Source organism: Rhea americana, unplaced genomic scaffold (genome assembly GCF_003343005.1).
Source record: "Rhea americana isolate MKP2758 unplaced genomic scaffold, rheAme1 scaffold_133, whole genome shotgun sequence".
Taxonomy (NCBI): Eukaryota; Metazoa; Chordata; class Aves; order Rheiformes; family Rheidae; genus Rhea; species Rhea americana.
Window position 1 is genome coordinate 938,206 of NW_028185406.1, and position 15,656 is coordinate 953,861.

The following is a 15,656-nucleotide window of genomic DNA, read 5'->3' on the forward strand; positions in this document are numbered from 1 at the left end:
ATATGATGCTGATCATACAAAAGTTTCCTTAAGGAAACAACTTACGAGTATAAAATACATACTGGCTTTACATGCTCAGGGGAAAATTGAGAGATTTTGAGGATGTTTAAGAGAYGAAGATAGAACATTTGCCTCTGGGGATAAGACATAAAGGACACAGGGTGAGGAGACAAGTAGAAAATAGGAACTAACAGGACACCATGACAAGTGGATTGGCGAGGTGAGAGCTGAGTTGAAAGGAGCCAGGATAGTGGATGAACTTGTTGGCAGGATGCAGCTCTGAATGTAATAGAGAAGCAGCTGAGATGTTGTGGGGGAGAGGGGGAAGACTGTCAGATGGTCCTACAGAAATAACTTTAAGAGCAGCGTATGAAACTCTTCTAGATGGTGTTGAGGCTGCAAATAGTGAGGCTGCAGCCATTAAAAACTGAAAGAAGTTATGGATGAATGCTAACTGAAGATAACAGGTGTTATGTCTGCGTAAAGTTGTCCCCAGGGTTGGGTTCAAAGAAATAACACYCTGACTAGCCAGGGAGATACTAACATAGGGTGTGGTTTTGCTTTTAGGGATCGATTACTTCTTTCCCTGGAGGGTTAAAAGGGCTCTGTTTTTCCAAAAAGCAGTCAGAAATCAGTGCAACATCCTGAAATGTTAAACTAATTAAGTTACAGAGGCAGACACTCCTGGAGCTGCAGTCCGGAGGCAGAGCTGTTCCTCCTTGTTCTTTCTCAAGTTGGTCCATGATCACCAGTGACCACAGTCAGTTTGGAATTGGATCAGTGGAGCTGGATACTGGGTTTATTCACTTCCCTGTCATAATTCTCATGTAGCACGTGAACCACTTGCATGGGTTATAGAGAGTGGCATAAACCATTGGGATACTAAATAGCCCTTTAGTTTGGCTTCTGTGGTAGAAGCACCTGTGTGGCTGAGAAAGTTGAGAGCATGCGATTGAGTTTGGTCAGGTATGACAGAGCGTAGTTGAGCCAGCAGAGACTTGGCAGAAAATTAAAGGCTTCAATGTTGACTTGCAGAAGTGTGCTGGACTGGGAAGCTGAAAATTCCTGTCCAGCTGGCTGATGAGGGCACTGCCTAGAGGAGAGCTACAAGTATATTTTATGGAACATTTACTGTGTAAACATGCAAATACTTTAATATTTGCAGTACTAAGTTGAGTGTAACTGTTGGACTCAGCAGTGAGGAGATCCCTGTTCATATTTCGTAACTCTTTCTGAGGGTAGGTTAAACCAAAGAACAGCAGCACTTTTTAGATGATATTTTTTTGAGGAAATATAGGAAAAGGCTAGATTATTATATGATTGTGAAAGAGCAAGCAGGGCAATATACGGTTCATTTCTTCTGAAACATAGCAGGTGCTGTGTGCAGTTTTTAGACTTCAGGGGACTCTCCAGAGTAGTCAACTTGACCACGTATGGCATGGTCCTTGTGTCAGTGTGTTAAAATCTTCCTAAAGCTTGTTTGGCTTCTCTTCCCCTCCATGGTTGGCAATTCAGCACGGGGATTATGCCCATGCACGTAGCAGTCCCTTATCCAAGTGGGATGACTGCAGAGCTGAGGCACCCGAGTTCTGCTGTGCTTTATGCTTACCATAAATCTGGGTTCACTGGTAAATCTGGTAAGCCCACAGGCTGATCAAGAGTTATGGTCATAGCAGATGAACAGAAAACAAAGTTCAAAAATTGTAACTCATGGGAAAAATTACTGAAGAAACGTAGACAAAAAATTAGATAGGTGGTTGTTGAAGGATAAATGTAATAAGATCTATAGTTGCAGGTGTTAAGTCTCTGCAATTTCATGTGTGTCCTCCCCCACCCCCCCTTTTTTTTTTTACTTAAATAAGAAAGAATTTGAAAAGAGGGTATTTCTACAAGAATTTCTGAAGCTGATGTCTGATGTTTGGTGGAGATTTGTAGCTTTTTTTTTAAAAAAAGCCTTTAAGTTATGTGACTATGCAACAAAAAGTACAGAAATCTCTGAGTCTTAAACTCTTGCTTCTCAAGTCCTCAGACTGGGTTTAGATATTTTATCAGTGAAGATACAAGAAGATACCAAGACTCTCTGTAGTAATGTAAGAAAATAGTTGTAAAAAAAACAGTAATGAACTAGACTATTTTGACATTAAACATATGAAATACTTTGGATCTCTGTCTTACTACCTGTTTTTCCAGAAACAGATTACAAGGCTGAGTTCAGATTTGGCTGCGCTTGTGTAATTGCTGCTCATCTGATGCCACTGTTGTTGCAGCTGTTGTCGGGCAGCTGGGACTCTGCAATGTTGCTGCTTTAGAAGTCACACGTTGGAAAGCCTGCAGAAATRCTGTGCAGGGGCACACAAAAAATATTTATCGTTCTATGATTCTRTATTTCCTCTGTGTGGATATGCTGAATTGTTGAAAATGAGTGCAGCATGTCTGCTTGATACTGCTGTTTGAGAATACATCTATTAAAATGCTGGAAACCAACTGATGATCTYTTATTCCTTTCTGTCGTATTAATTTGCTTGCTTTTTACCCTCTAATAGCCTCAAAGGGATTTTTCTTAAGGTACGCTACAGAAAGGAATAGCAGTAGTTTCATTCAAACTCTAATTTGTTAGTCTGGAATTGAAGACTTCTTTTCAGAGTTGAAGCATTGTTTAGTCAACCTTTAGATATGCTCACTTGTCAGAAGGACATTTTTCACAAGTGATTTTAAAACTGTGTTTCTACACAGTGAATATTAAATACATGTGTTCCTTTGTGTTTATGGCAACTGCATGCAAGCTACTTGATGTAATCAAACATTTTATTCATTCATTAAAAGCATAAAGGTAAATATTTATCTGTCTTATATCTATTACGGTTTTTAACATTTAAAAACAACCAAACAAATTTTCTGATAAATTCGGTGAGCTGTTTTGAGTATTAAAGTAATCTGGACATTATAAATTTAGAACATTGAAAGTACAAATTTACATGGTCAGGTTGGAAGGAAACTTGTCCACAAACAAAGCCGATTGGTKGTTTTTGTCTGGCTGTAACCAAGCTGTGAGTATTTCAGTTTAAATTATCTTCCACTTTCTTCAAGTGAATCAAAATAGTCAATTGATTCAAATCATTACAGATATGATTGCTAGAACCACCCAGATATGTTTGACCTGTTGTTATTCTTATTTTACCTGTTTAACAAAAAATGCAGAAATAAATTGAAATAACTCCACTAAACTGTTATTGTCATCATTTTAATCAAGATTAACCTTGTAAACCTTTAGCATTTTTTTTTAACAATATGATAAAAGGAACAGTATTCTGAATGGGCAGAATTAATCTAGAAGATGCGAGAGGGGGAAATGAATACTACCAAGAGAATAAGTACTATGCTTTTGAATAGAAATGTCTTTTAGGACTGTCTCATGTAATTATACCTAATTATTCCTTCAAGTTGCACCAAGATGTACAGAATTAATTGTCTTTTGTCAAGYTTAAATGACTCAGTGATGAAATTTTTTTAATCAATCCTTTTGATATATTTTATTATGATTGTATAAATAGGATAGTTCTAGCGATTTAGTTGTAATTAGTACAATATGCATTTAGAGTGATCATCTAATATCAGCAGGCACCTCGCATAGTCTGTAGGATTTACTTGTTTCCAAGTCTCACTATGATAGCACTATGATAGTAGCCTTGCTAGGGAAAAATTACCCATTTTGACCAAGACATTTGTGGTTGTGGCTAGGCTGTGACTTYCCAAGTCGCTGCGTTCGTTAAGCACCCTGCAGTCACCACTGTCCCATCTCAACTTCTGGCAACTAACTCTGTAGGTTTGCCTGACAAATTGAGGAGCTCCCCAACTTTAAATTCCTGCAGCTGCGCTTGGCTGTAGGCCTGTCTCCGTTAGAGCAGGGGTCAAGCACATCTGCCTTGCTGGATGTTGGCTATCTTCTGTGCTCCTTGACTCTCCCTCGAACTCTTTCCAGCTTGTCCAAGCTCTTCTGAATTGTTTCTGCTGCAGCCAGATCCAGTATCCCAGCACTGGCCATAGCAGTGCCGACTGTGTGCCATCAGCCCCGCCGCGCACTCGCCAGCCCTGGTGGCCCTGTGGCCTGCAGTGTGCCAGGGGGAGCTGGGGTGCATTTTTCTTCCAGAAATAGACCCCATCCCAYGTGAGCAGCCAGTGCTCCTCACGCCCGAGACACCTAGGAATAAATACGTACGTGGCAGACGTGCACRTTGGCCATATCCAAATGCCTGTTGTCAGATTTGGCTCTGTCTCGCAGGCATGACTGATTGCTGTGGTGGCAACATGTCCGTTTCGCTATTTTAGGCTGTTCCTCTGCCGTCCAATTTTGTATCGTATTTCCTGTTTCCTTCCAGATTAGTTTTAAAGTAATATCCAGCCCCCTTTAGAGAGCGCATAGGTTACTGTAACACTGTCATAGTTGTATTATTGCTGTCACGTCTGTATGCCAAGGAGGTCAAAACGCCTTTTTTTCCTTTTTTGTTAAGAACATTTATAGTTAGGGTTGAAGTCCAAGCATCATTAGGCTTTGTATGGGTAAACGTAATTGCACAAAGATTGCGTGGAGGTGGCGTTAAATTCTGAGTAGCCTGAATGGAGAGGCTTTTTTGCTTTGTTTCTTAAGGTCAATGTGTAAGGAAATTTGTAAATGAAAATTGAAACAAACAATGGTCCAGCTATAAATTTTAATTCATGACTTAAATTTTTTAGATTATATAGGATGTTATTTCTTCCTAAACTTTTCCATTTAATACGTATTCAATCAATTACTGTGCAACAAGCTATGATAAAATTGAAATTTTAGATTTCCTGTAACTTTCTAAAGCAGCTCCTTTTGATTATCCAGAAGGAACAATGACTCATTAGGGATGCTATAAATAAGTATGAATCTCATCTTTCTCTGCCACTAAGTAGGTCCCACTTCAATTCAGAGCAACTGTCTTATGCAAGTCTAGTTAGAGGAACTCTTTTTAGTGCGTACACATTACAGGCATTAACCTATTGATAATGAAATTCAAAGCCTGTTTTCTTCTGTGAAGGGTGGACAAGGCTTTGTGTGAGCTGTCAGAAGAAATTAAGAATTTAGTAACTGATGTAAAAACAGATGAACAGGCTTCTTTGTATTTCTGCTTTCCTGTGTACTTCTGACAAATTCTGTTAACTACTTAGTTTGGTCCACTACCAACCAAGGGTTTAAAAGATGATTTTGTGAAATAGTGAAACTAAAACAATATCTTTTCCTCAATCTTAATGTTTCAATAAGGGTCTACAATAATAGTTCACTGTTACTCGTTAGAAATTCACCTCAGGAAAGCAACTAAGTATGTCTTTTGCTCCTGAGTAAGAGTTCTGTTCTGAATTGTTTTCTTGTTTTGTATACATTCTTGTAAATGCATAAATTATTTTGTGGGTTTTTTTCTCAATTTCTTTTTTTTGTATTCCAGTGAAACCATTTTGAACACTTTTCAGTCATACTCATTTCAGACATTGCTTCCTCTGGGTGTGACRAGTGAGATTTACCTATTCTGCTGAGAATGTGTAAATGATAGTGTGTGATATATCAAGCTTTTGGTTTGTGGTAGCAGCCAGTATTATATAACCCTGGATTGCAATTGTTCAAATGTAATGCCTGTGGGAACATAAACTTGGAAGAATGTAGAGTGACCACGCTAAGCACAGTGCCTGAAGAAAGTTGAATCTTTCTGTTGTATCTTGTGCATTAGCTCTTGAGGCAACTATGGTGCCTCACAGTGTAATATTTACCCAGCAGTTGAGGTGTGAAATTTCCCACCATGGTGAAATCCTAATCTGTTTTGGCAGTGCTGTAACAAGCATCAAGAGCCTGAGCATGTGCAGACCTGTTTAGTGAAGCTGTGGGGACCTGARGGAAAAAGTAATGAGATTGAAGAAGAAAGGGGAGCTTTCATTTAATTCACAACCTTGCTGTTTCAATCCAGAATTCAGTATTTCAAACACGGATGGAGTGGGAGAGCAATGAATCCTTCTGGACTTGCTTTCTGCAAGTATTGAGAAAATGCTGATATGTTTGTGATATAGGTGGTGACCCATCAGCCCTGGTCAGCTGCTGCAGCATAAACAAATGGACAGAGCAAAGCTATTATCTTCTGAATGTAGGAAACCTTCATCCTGAGTTTTCAGTTCTGGTTTATGGTCTTCCTCTAAGTGATCTGTATCTGGCTTGCTCAGTTAGCACAGAAGATGGCATCTGAAGCGTCTTCGCATACTTTAATGGTCCACTGTAATAAGTTGAGGGTGCTGTCTGAACAGGCAAAAAAATTTCAAATGACTTGTTTTTAAGCACTTAYGTGTAACAAGAAGTACCTGATTAAAAAAGGAAAGGTTGATGTTTAACATCTTTAGCATAAAGTCCATTTTTTTTGCTGTAGTAAATGTTTTTTTCCCTAACTAGTCCTTTCCTTAGCGTTGTTACTGTATCTGGCTTTGTTTCATTGCATGTTAAGCTGTTAATCAATATAGTTCGATTTTACGAATCTACTAGCCGCTTCTTGTCCTTTAATGAAAGTGAGTAGTTCTTCTCTTGTATCTCCGTTTACTTTTTGTTGTAACCACAGATGCGTGGACCAGGGCAGATTCGTTCAGAGATTAATGATCTCAAACCTTAAAAAGCTGTACTGTTGTTCATTACTGCCTTTTTAAGTCTGAAACTTTTACTTGCGCTTCAAAGAACCTACTTGCTTCTTTTTTACTACACTTGGATTTTAAAGTTTTGGTCAGGGGAGTGCCAGGAGGGATTGACACTGGGTTTCTGTGTGCTTGTGAGATATGTGCTTGAGACTAATCCTTTTATTTTAGAGAGGGGTAGAAAGGTTCTTCCAAGCACTGGTTTAGGACTCCTGGAATTCATCCAGTCTCAACCCAGCTTTCTTTAACTGGCTTTATATTCCTTTTCTGTGGGATGTTTTTGATCTATCTCCAGTTGCTTGCTTTTCCCCAGGGTTTATTTCTTTTCTTCTTCTCGTGTGGTAGGTATGAGTAGGCTAGCTTTCAATCTACCTAAATCCACAGATGTGACATGACAATACTCAGAAATCAGTAAGAACTGCTCAAGGAAGTGTGAAGGAAAGCTAGTCCATTTTAAGTTTGATCTTAGGAGCTAACTGATGGATCACTGGTTTGAGCAATTAGAGCCATAGGTTATGCTAGCAAGCAGTGTAGTGCAGGAAGAGCTGGGAGCACAGAGTGAAGCCGCTGGTGCAGAGGATCCGGCAGCCACACTGTGGGTTTGTAGGGTTTGTCTCTCATTAGCTCTAGCCTGGTCATCTGGAGAAAACATCTGTTAGGGGCTGAGAGGCTTTAGGTGTGGCATGGGATCACATCTTCCAGTTCAGCTTTATCCAAAAGGAACCCAGTTTGTGTGCTGTGAAACCACTCCATTTTGTGAACTGAGATGTAGTAAGAGGGAAAATTGAAATGCTAATGTAGATACATTCACAGAAGATGGCTGGGAGGTGAGTCTGCAGAAAAGGTCAGTGTCTAAGAACAGTCTTCTGGCAAAAGAGAGCAGCCTGGCCCTTACTGACAGCAGAAAAGGGGAAATAAATATATGTATGGGACTTAGGTGAGGGAGAGAAAAAAACAAACACATAGGTCAGTCAAATTGGCTGCCAATAAATGAATCACGCAGTATGATGACAGTGTGGTGGTTAGTGAGTGTTAGGGTTGTAGGAGTGTATTGCAGTATTAAGAGCAGACTAGATTTGATCTCAATTTGGGGAAGTCAGGAAGAAGGAAGCATTAGTGATGTAAACCTAAGTATAAATACCTGGTTTAGCAGACTATACAGACTGCAGTAGGGAAGAGCATGTTGCTAGTCAGCATACCTTTATGCTTCTCTTAACCATGTTATGTTTTTTAGATGAATCAAGATTTGCAAGGAGAGTGATTCACTAGGCATGGAGGAGAGAGGGTATTTTAGCCAACCATGAAACACTCATTTAGATGATCTTTAGCTTGAGAATATAAACTGGCCAAGTATTGGTATGTTCAGTTCAAGTGGAGTTAGTCAAATGTGGCTGTTTGAAAAAGGCATGACAGCCTGTTATTACCACCATCACATTCAGAGCTAGCAGCTACCTGTTTTTACTGATGTACAAACACACCAGCTTTTCAGGTAAGTGCAAATAGTCATACCATGAAGTAACTAGATATATAATAGGCAACAGAAGAAGGAAAAGATAGAGAATTGAAAATTATTTTGTGATATGTACGACATACACATGTAATGTGTTAAATGACTCAGCATGCCAGGGATAACATTTTTCTTATTTATATTTTAATGCTAGGTTTACCCTGAATTGCAAATCACCAATGTTGTCGAAGCCAACCAGCCAGTTACGATCCAAAATTGGTGCAAGCGGGGATGGAAGCAGTGCAACGGTCACCCTCATATTGTCGTTCCGTACAGGTGTCTGGGTGAGTGATACAGAGTGTTTGCATCTGTTTCTTTTCTGCCCTTGGATTCCTCAGCCTCTTCTTAAAGGGGAAAAAAATGAATCTACATAACTATCTCTCATATCTTTGTATAATTATTTGCTTTCAGTTGGATTTTGTCTCAATCTGTTCATCCTTTGGAGCTACATCAACTTAACAGAAAAGACTCCAGCTATTCCCGATACTATTTTCATAAGCAATTGCAAACCAGGCTTGTGCTTGCTCCCCACATTTTTGTCACTGTCAGTCCTCTCTTCTCTTTCTGTTCAGACGTACACATATTCCAAATTTACAGTTCTTTGCTTATAAGCTGTCCGTCTTTTCCCTAGATACATGCTATTTTACTGGTTTTATATCTAGTACTAGATCTTTTATTGTGAAAGCAAATGGAAACCTGCTTTTATTGGAAGCAAGCAAAAGCTAGATTTTAGAATCCTCTGCTTCTTTCTGCAAGTTTTCTTGTAACAGCAGCTTGCTGTTCTCTCCTATGGCCTTCATGTTTTGAATCCGTTCACCAGTTTAAAAGGGAGGTTTAATCCTTCAGTTTTCTGTTAACCTTTACCTCTCTGTTAGCTTTTTGTCAGCATTTATAAAATGCAAATCGTATTCGTTTGATGTTGTCGTTAACATTCTAGGCACAATTTTTTTCCTTGAGATTATTCCATGAATGGCTTAAATATGTTATTTTTCCAGTATCATTTGAATTGTGTGATAAAATGGCTGCTTGACTTCATGGTCAAATGCAGCCACCAGTTGGAGTTTGCTGTTCTATTAAGCTAAGACAACCACATTTTTTTTGTGTGTGTAAAGTAACTCTAGCCTACTGATCTTTGACCAGTTATTCCATGAAATGAATAATGCAAGAAATTCCAGAAAATTTGCATTTTTTTTTTCTGGGACAAGTAGAAAAAATATATATATTTGGTATGTTGAGACTGATGCCCAGCACCAAGTGTGCTAACTTTATGAAAACAGGACTGCAGAGTAAATAATGTGTGTGTTACCACTAGGGTCAAAGTTGGTTTAAAAAAAAAAATGCAAAATATATATCTAGAGTTATCAGGAAAGTGTTAATGTTTTGTCAAGTTTCTGGATAGGAAGTATGACTGTGTATATATGAAACAAGCATGTCTGGCTTTCAAGTGTATAGTTGTTGATGCTACCGTAGTTAAGAACAACTAGGTTTTTCTGAGCATTAGTATTGTTCAAGGAATACCAAATTCAAGACTTYTTTTTTTGGAACCCATCTATATTAATGCTAATTCTGTGTGTGCAAAAGAAAGCCCCTTAATGAGAGTTTTGCTAACTACTGCATGAGTTATGATGATTACTCTTCTCTTCCACCAAATTTGTTAAATGTTTAAAAAGGGCATACTCTTCTACCCACTTGTTGTCATGTTTCCTCTAGTTTTTTCAGAGTCAGAATACCAGCTTGTAGTGTATATAGTTGTAGAGTAAGATAAGCAGCTTATTAGAGATAGGGCAGAACTGCAGATTCAGCTAAGTTCATCATAATGTATTTGATAAAATTCCATGTGAGTGCACTTGCACTAATTAGAGATATGATGAAGTTCAGAGTAGTGGAGCTATGAAAACTAATTTTTATTATTTATGGTATTGTCATCATAACCAAAGCACTGAATTACCATTAGGGAACAGTTACGCTCAGGACTATATACTTACATAGGAACATTTCATCATTGCCCTGGAGAACTTACAATCTAATTTAAGATAAAGGACAATGTCATCACAAGAGCAAATGAATATAAATTGACCATGAATAAATTTAATCTGGAAATTGTAAGGAAGTGTCTGCAAGAATAAGGAGCTCCAACAGTCTTTAGTAAAAGGAATAGGGATAAGAAGCCCAGTAATTTAGCAGGAGGTTCATAAATTTATTAACAGAATTGTGTGCAGCTGCCTTGCAGGAGTGATGGACTAGACTTGGGTATTTAAGGCATCTCTCCTGAGTTGTTGTTTAGAATGAGTAATTACCTAGAATTATATTTCTACTGTCTCAGGTAGCAAGCTAGGCTTTGCTTACTGGAGGCAAAATATTTTACGGTATTTAAGCTCCGCATTCCCATTAATACTTGGTTTTTAACTCCTCTGTCATATTTTTTAATCCTCCCCTGTATGCTGCTTTTTGCCTGGTTTCCTGATAGCTGAGGTATTTGCCTGCCTGCCTGCGTTTAGATGTTGTCTATCTTGCCCTTCAACTTTTGACTCTGACTAAAGTAAAACTAATAGAAACAAAAAGCATTAGAAGATGATGGTGCTCTTGAAAGCTTATTGGAGGGAGAGGAGTCATGTTAGTGCTTCTGTTGAAGGAAGAATGGCAAACTTGACTATTATCTGTCATTTTTACTCCAACGATTCCTTCAGATTTTGTGCATGGTCTCACAAAAGTTGAAGCACTACTGTCTTCCTTCTGGTGAAAGGGCATTAGAGGGTGAGATTGAGAGAGCTGATCATTTTTTCTGTGTGGGGCTCTGTGGACAGAAGTACAGCCTATGGGGAAGCCAGGCTTGCTTAGTCTTTAACGGCTTAGTTTTGGTATATTGTTAGCAGTTAAACTGAAACAGCCCCCTGAAATTTTAATATTCTTAATTTCCTTTATAGGAGCAACCCCCTGAGATTTTAATAGTGCAAGACCAGTGAAGTCATATAGATGCTTTTTTGAAACTCTGGAATGTGGTACTCTGCTCCTGCTTGAGCAGGGATTCAACTCATAGGTTTTAATGTGGATACAAGCTCTGTTTTAGGAGCTGCACAGCAAAGATTTAGTTGCAAGCTCTGCTTGTGCCTTTCCACTACGCTTGATGTGGCTACTGAGCAATTTTGAAAGTGTGGCTCTGGCAGAACTGATTCTGCAGTAATCTTAGTGGAGGTAGACCCTCAATGCAGACCACCGTTAAATCAAGTATACTGGTAAGAATCAAGACAGAACAAGAAAGTTTGCTGATGGGCAACTGATTGAGTCTGTGAATCTTTATATACCTTTTGTGGTAGAAGCCTTCAAGGTTTGTGCTGAGTTCTATTGTTACAGAGAGTGTTTTGAAGTTCTGCATCAGTTTGTAGGCTTATAGATTTTACTTGGGTGTGAAAATCCCTTTCACTATATTCAGGCAGCTTATAGTTGCTTCCATTTTGACTTCATGTTCCACAGAGGTGAGAACCACTGAGTGAGAGAAGTATGTCTGCTTTCAGGCCAGAGCATCTTCACAGTCCATTTACATCCCAGTCATTAGCCAAGGCTTTCTGAGAAATGAAGAGAGTGTATCGCTGTAGCACTTGGCTGCTCCCTCTGTAAGAGAGTTTCTCTCTTACAGGTCTCTTTGGCAGTTAATACAGGCTATTTGTAGCAATATAGTTTAGTAATATTGATCTGATTTATTAGATTATGTGGTTTCACATTTCCTTTTCTTGATTGGATGCAGCTAAAGCAAGTAAATATTAAATGATTTAAATAAAGAAAAATGAAAGCCCCTGATTTGAAAAAGCCAAATGTTTATGCAATAACTGCTTAAATATACCCCAGGAAATATTCTAATTAAACTCAAAGAAGAAAAGCATTATCAGTTTTGTTTACTTCTCTAAGTATGTTTGAATTTGTGCCTGCATGCAGGGCTTGGCAATGTTCTTAAAACTGCAGGCTTTGTGCAGCTTATTGTCTCATGCAATAGATCTGATTTACCAAATCTCTCCTGCGTGCTTCCATCAACACAGGCGATTACTGTACAGTTTCAGTTTACTGAGGAGGGGAAGCTCTTTAGGAAAAGAAATTTGTCAGGTGGATCCGTTACCTTGAACACACTCAACTCATTTGTCTTATAACAAGATTTTTGTTTTTATCTTTGCGTATCTAGAAAATGACATGTTTCAGTGTTTGCTTCTTGTGGCTTCTAGCTCTGTTAACCATCTTTTGACAGAAACAGGGATTTAGTTCTCTTAAATAATGATGTGGCTACTACTGTCTGGTTTTGGAGGGTTTTTTTGTTTTTTKGGGGGAGGTTTTTTAGCAGTAGTGCAGAAATTAAAGAGTTAAATTATGCTATTCAGGGGAGAAGTGAGTTGCTTGATTAGTGGATGCACGAATGTGTTTTGGTGCTTGGGCAAAGGCAATGAGCAGTAGGATTTGCTGGCCCAAGAATGAGGATCAGCAGTGCTGCCTTGGCATAAACCCCTGCTGTGCATGCTGGCATCCTTGCACCTGCAGCATGCAGAAATCTTACGCTTTTAAGACTAGAGCATTCCAAAATGATGACATAAGCTTGCTGTCCTGCAGGATTTTATTAAGCAGTGCCAGGATACCTGCAATTTCTGATTCAGTTGATAAAAACTGTCCTAGAAAAATACTTTGGCTGCAATTCTAGTCTTAAGAAAGCTGGAGGAAGAACTTCGCACTGACTGCAGTAGGAAGGCAGGATTTCTGCCTGGCTCTTTTCTATGTTGGAAGAATATGGACACTGGGCAATTCTGGTTTACTTGTTCCTTTGTTCACATCTCACATAAGGAGAAGTGGCTGTCAAATTCGAATAACATGGACTATGAAATGAGGTAACCAGCCCTTTTTTGCAGGCTTTCTGTAGGAGCAAGTATTCTTATCCCAGTGATGTGGTGGTTTTAAATCCTCAGAAATATATGCCGCTATACCTTACTGAATAGCTGGTGTTTCATTTACTGTTGACAACTTATACCCTCACATAGCTGCTCATTATACACCGTAGCCTTGGAGAGAATGGAGAAGCTAAATTATACACATGTTCGTGGATCGATCTGTGGGCCTGGCAGACAACCAACTGTGCAATAGGGCAGAGGGGAATTATCAGGGCATTGATTAACTGCGCTATGCAAAACGCTTACTTKCATACTCAAGTATGGCTCTGTTTTGTTATCCCCTTTAATGTAGGCTGTTAAACACTATATTCAGACAGCGTTTGAAGGACCTAGATTTACTGGAATATGATTATATATGTAGCTTCTGTCAATCAAAATTTGATTACTTATCATTTCTCCATAAACAAGTGGATTAGGTTATATGATAAGTATATTTTTGCTATTCAGTTACATAATGAAGTCTGCTTCTCTTTTTGATTAAAAAGAAAGAGATCTTTGAAAATATTTATTAACTTGTCATGCTTTATTACTGCAACAGCTTGTAAAGTAACCATGTGTTGACTTCAGAATAAAAGGCTTGCTGAAGTTTTGATATGCATGTCTAGTCAATTATAGCAAAGAAAACACTAAGGTTATGCCTAGRATAAGGTGCACGTAATTGACAGTTCTTATGGTTCGTTTGGTAATCTACTTGCATTTGCAGTTGTGGGGTTATTTTTCAATACAAGTACAAAAACTGGGTGTGTTTACTTCTGATACACAGTGTGGTACTTGCTGTTYTTTTCTCTCAGCTCACTGTCTAGCGTACCTGTTTCTACTTGCAACTGCAAAGCTTTCCTTGTAGATATTTTAGAAGGACTTCCCACTGGCTTTTCCATGCACTGCCTAGTTGATCGAATGGCATTAAGTAATTTCTCTCAAATTTTTCTGTCCCTACTAGTTTAGCTACCCACCTCCAACTTGCTTCAGTCTCTGCTCAGCCATGTGAGTGATGCAGACAAGCCTCAGATCGCCCTGTTTTCCTTAAATAAAAAATGCACCGAATTTCAGCCTACACAACTACATCATGTCTAGTTTTGCTGACAGTGTTAGCTGACAGGAAGGAGAGGATCTCAGAAAAGATTGACAGTCTGAATTGCTTAGCGAGGATACCGAGGGCAGAGAAATCTTAGGTGCAACGAAAGGCGCAGCTCCTCGTAGCTGTGCTTCTGAGAGAAATCCTTGCCTCCGAGTTCTTTCCTCCCTAATGCACCGCTCCTGCCTGCTACTGGTGTCCTTGGCAGCGCGCTGGCAGGCAACTTAGAAAGCCCTGCCTGCCTGGGCTAGGCACCTTCGTTGTGAAACTGCAAGCGCCGCGGGTGTAGCGAGGTGTCGCAGTTCCCGTGCGCAAAGCCCTGGCTCCGGCCACCTCTCCCAGGTGCCCCGCGGTGCCTGTCCTTGCTCGGCCTCTCCCCTTCTGCGTCCCAGTCCAAAAGCCTGTGGGGCTGGCGCGCTGCTGACACCTCGGCGCTGCGCGGGCGACCAGGATTTCCTGCTGCTCCTGCGTCCTTGCTGCTGAACCGATTGCAGCAAGCGTTYAGAGAATCAGTTCGTAAAGCTGTTTCTTAAACCTGCTTCTGTTCCGCAGGGTAATTAAGGACGTGCCCTGACGTGTTTTACTGACTAGCGATGGTTTTTCCATATTTACCTGAGCTCTATTGGTCTAGATTTTGTGGTCAGTTTTTGCGATAAAGAAAATAATGACCCTTAAACATCAGCTGGATTTCTGATCGTTTTTACAAACAGTAATGAATTTATGTATGTATTAGAATTTCTAGGAGCAGTAGTGTCTCATGGCTTGTAACTGTGTCCTTGCCAGTGGTTTCTTCCCAGAACAGGACTGTATAAACAGTTAATCTGGTGTCTGGCACGCTTAATGGGACAAAAATCTCCAGCTAAAGGAAGAAGTGGGGAGTAGGCAGAAAAATCCTGAATGAGCTCGCCCACCAGGACAGGCAGCATTTCCTCAGTCAGTCACGGATCTCTTTCTGGAGGCTTCTACCTCCTTGCTTGTGCCAAATGTTGATTCAACGGTTTGTTTAGCCAAGTTCTTAGCGTAAGGCGCAGAAACCTTGAAGTGAAGGGATATAGCAAAATTACTGCAAAAGTTTACTGCAAATTCGCTCTTAAAACAGTAAAGCAATACCTTATAAGTAAATATTGAAAATGATTTGTCTCTTGCAAGAAGGAAAATAGAACAAGTGGTATATATGCTCCAAAAAGAGTTTACAGGAAGCAGCTGTTGTATGTGAAAGCCTCATTAGTGCCTCTCTTCAATCAACATTATAAATTGTAATAAATACTGTTTTTATTTAAAAAAAAGACACACAGGTTGTGTTAAAATATGTAAGAATGTGAAAAGATAATTAAGTTTTCTACTTGAGGGACCAATCCTACCTAGACTGAATTCTTTCTTTCCCATAAGACTGGCCAGGTATCCAAATGTCTTAGTCATTCCTACTTTTTCTACAGTACTTTTWAAAAGTAGTTAACCATAAAAGGTA

The 15,656-nt window shown here is 39.4% G+C and overlaps 1 protein-coding gene across 1 annotated transcript in view; it reads left to right on the plus strand.

Moving 5' to 3' along the window:
* Positions 1-15,656, plus strand: part of APP (amyloid beta precursor protein) — a 180,423-nt gene that overhangs the window by 19,925 nt on the left and 144,842 nt on the right. The window contains exon 2 of the mRNA XM_085297964.1: positions 8,346-8,475. Coding sequence (XP_085154090.1) covers positions 8,346-8,475 — 130 coding nt within the window. The remainder of the gene's footprint in view (positions 1-8,345; positions 8,476-15,656) is intronic.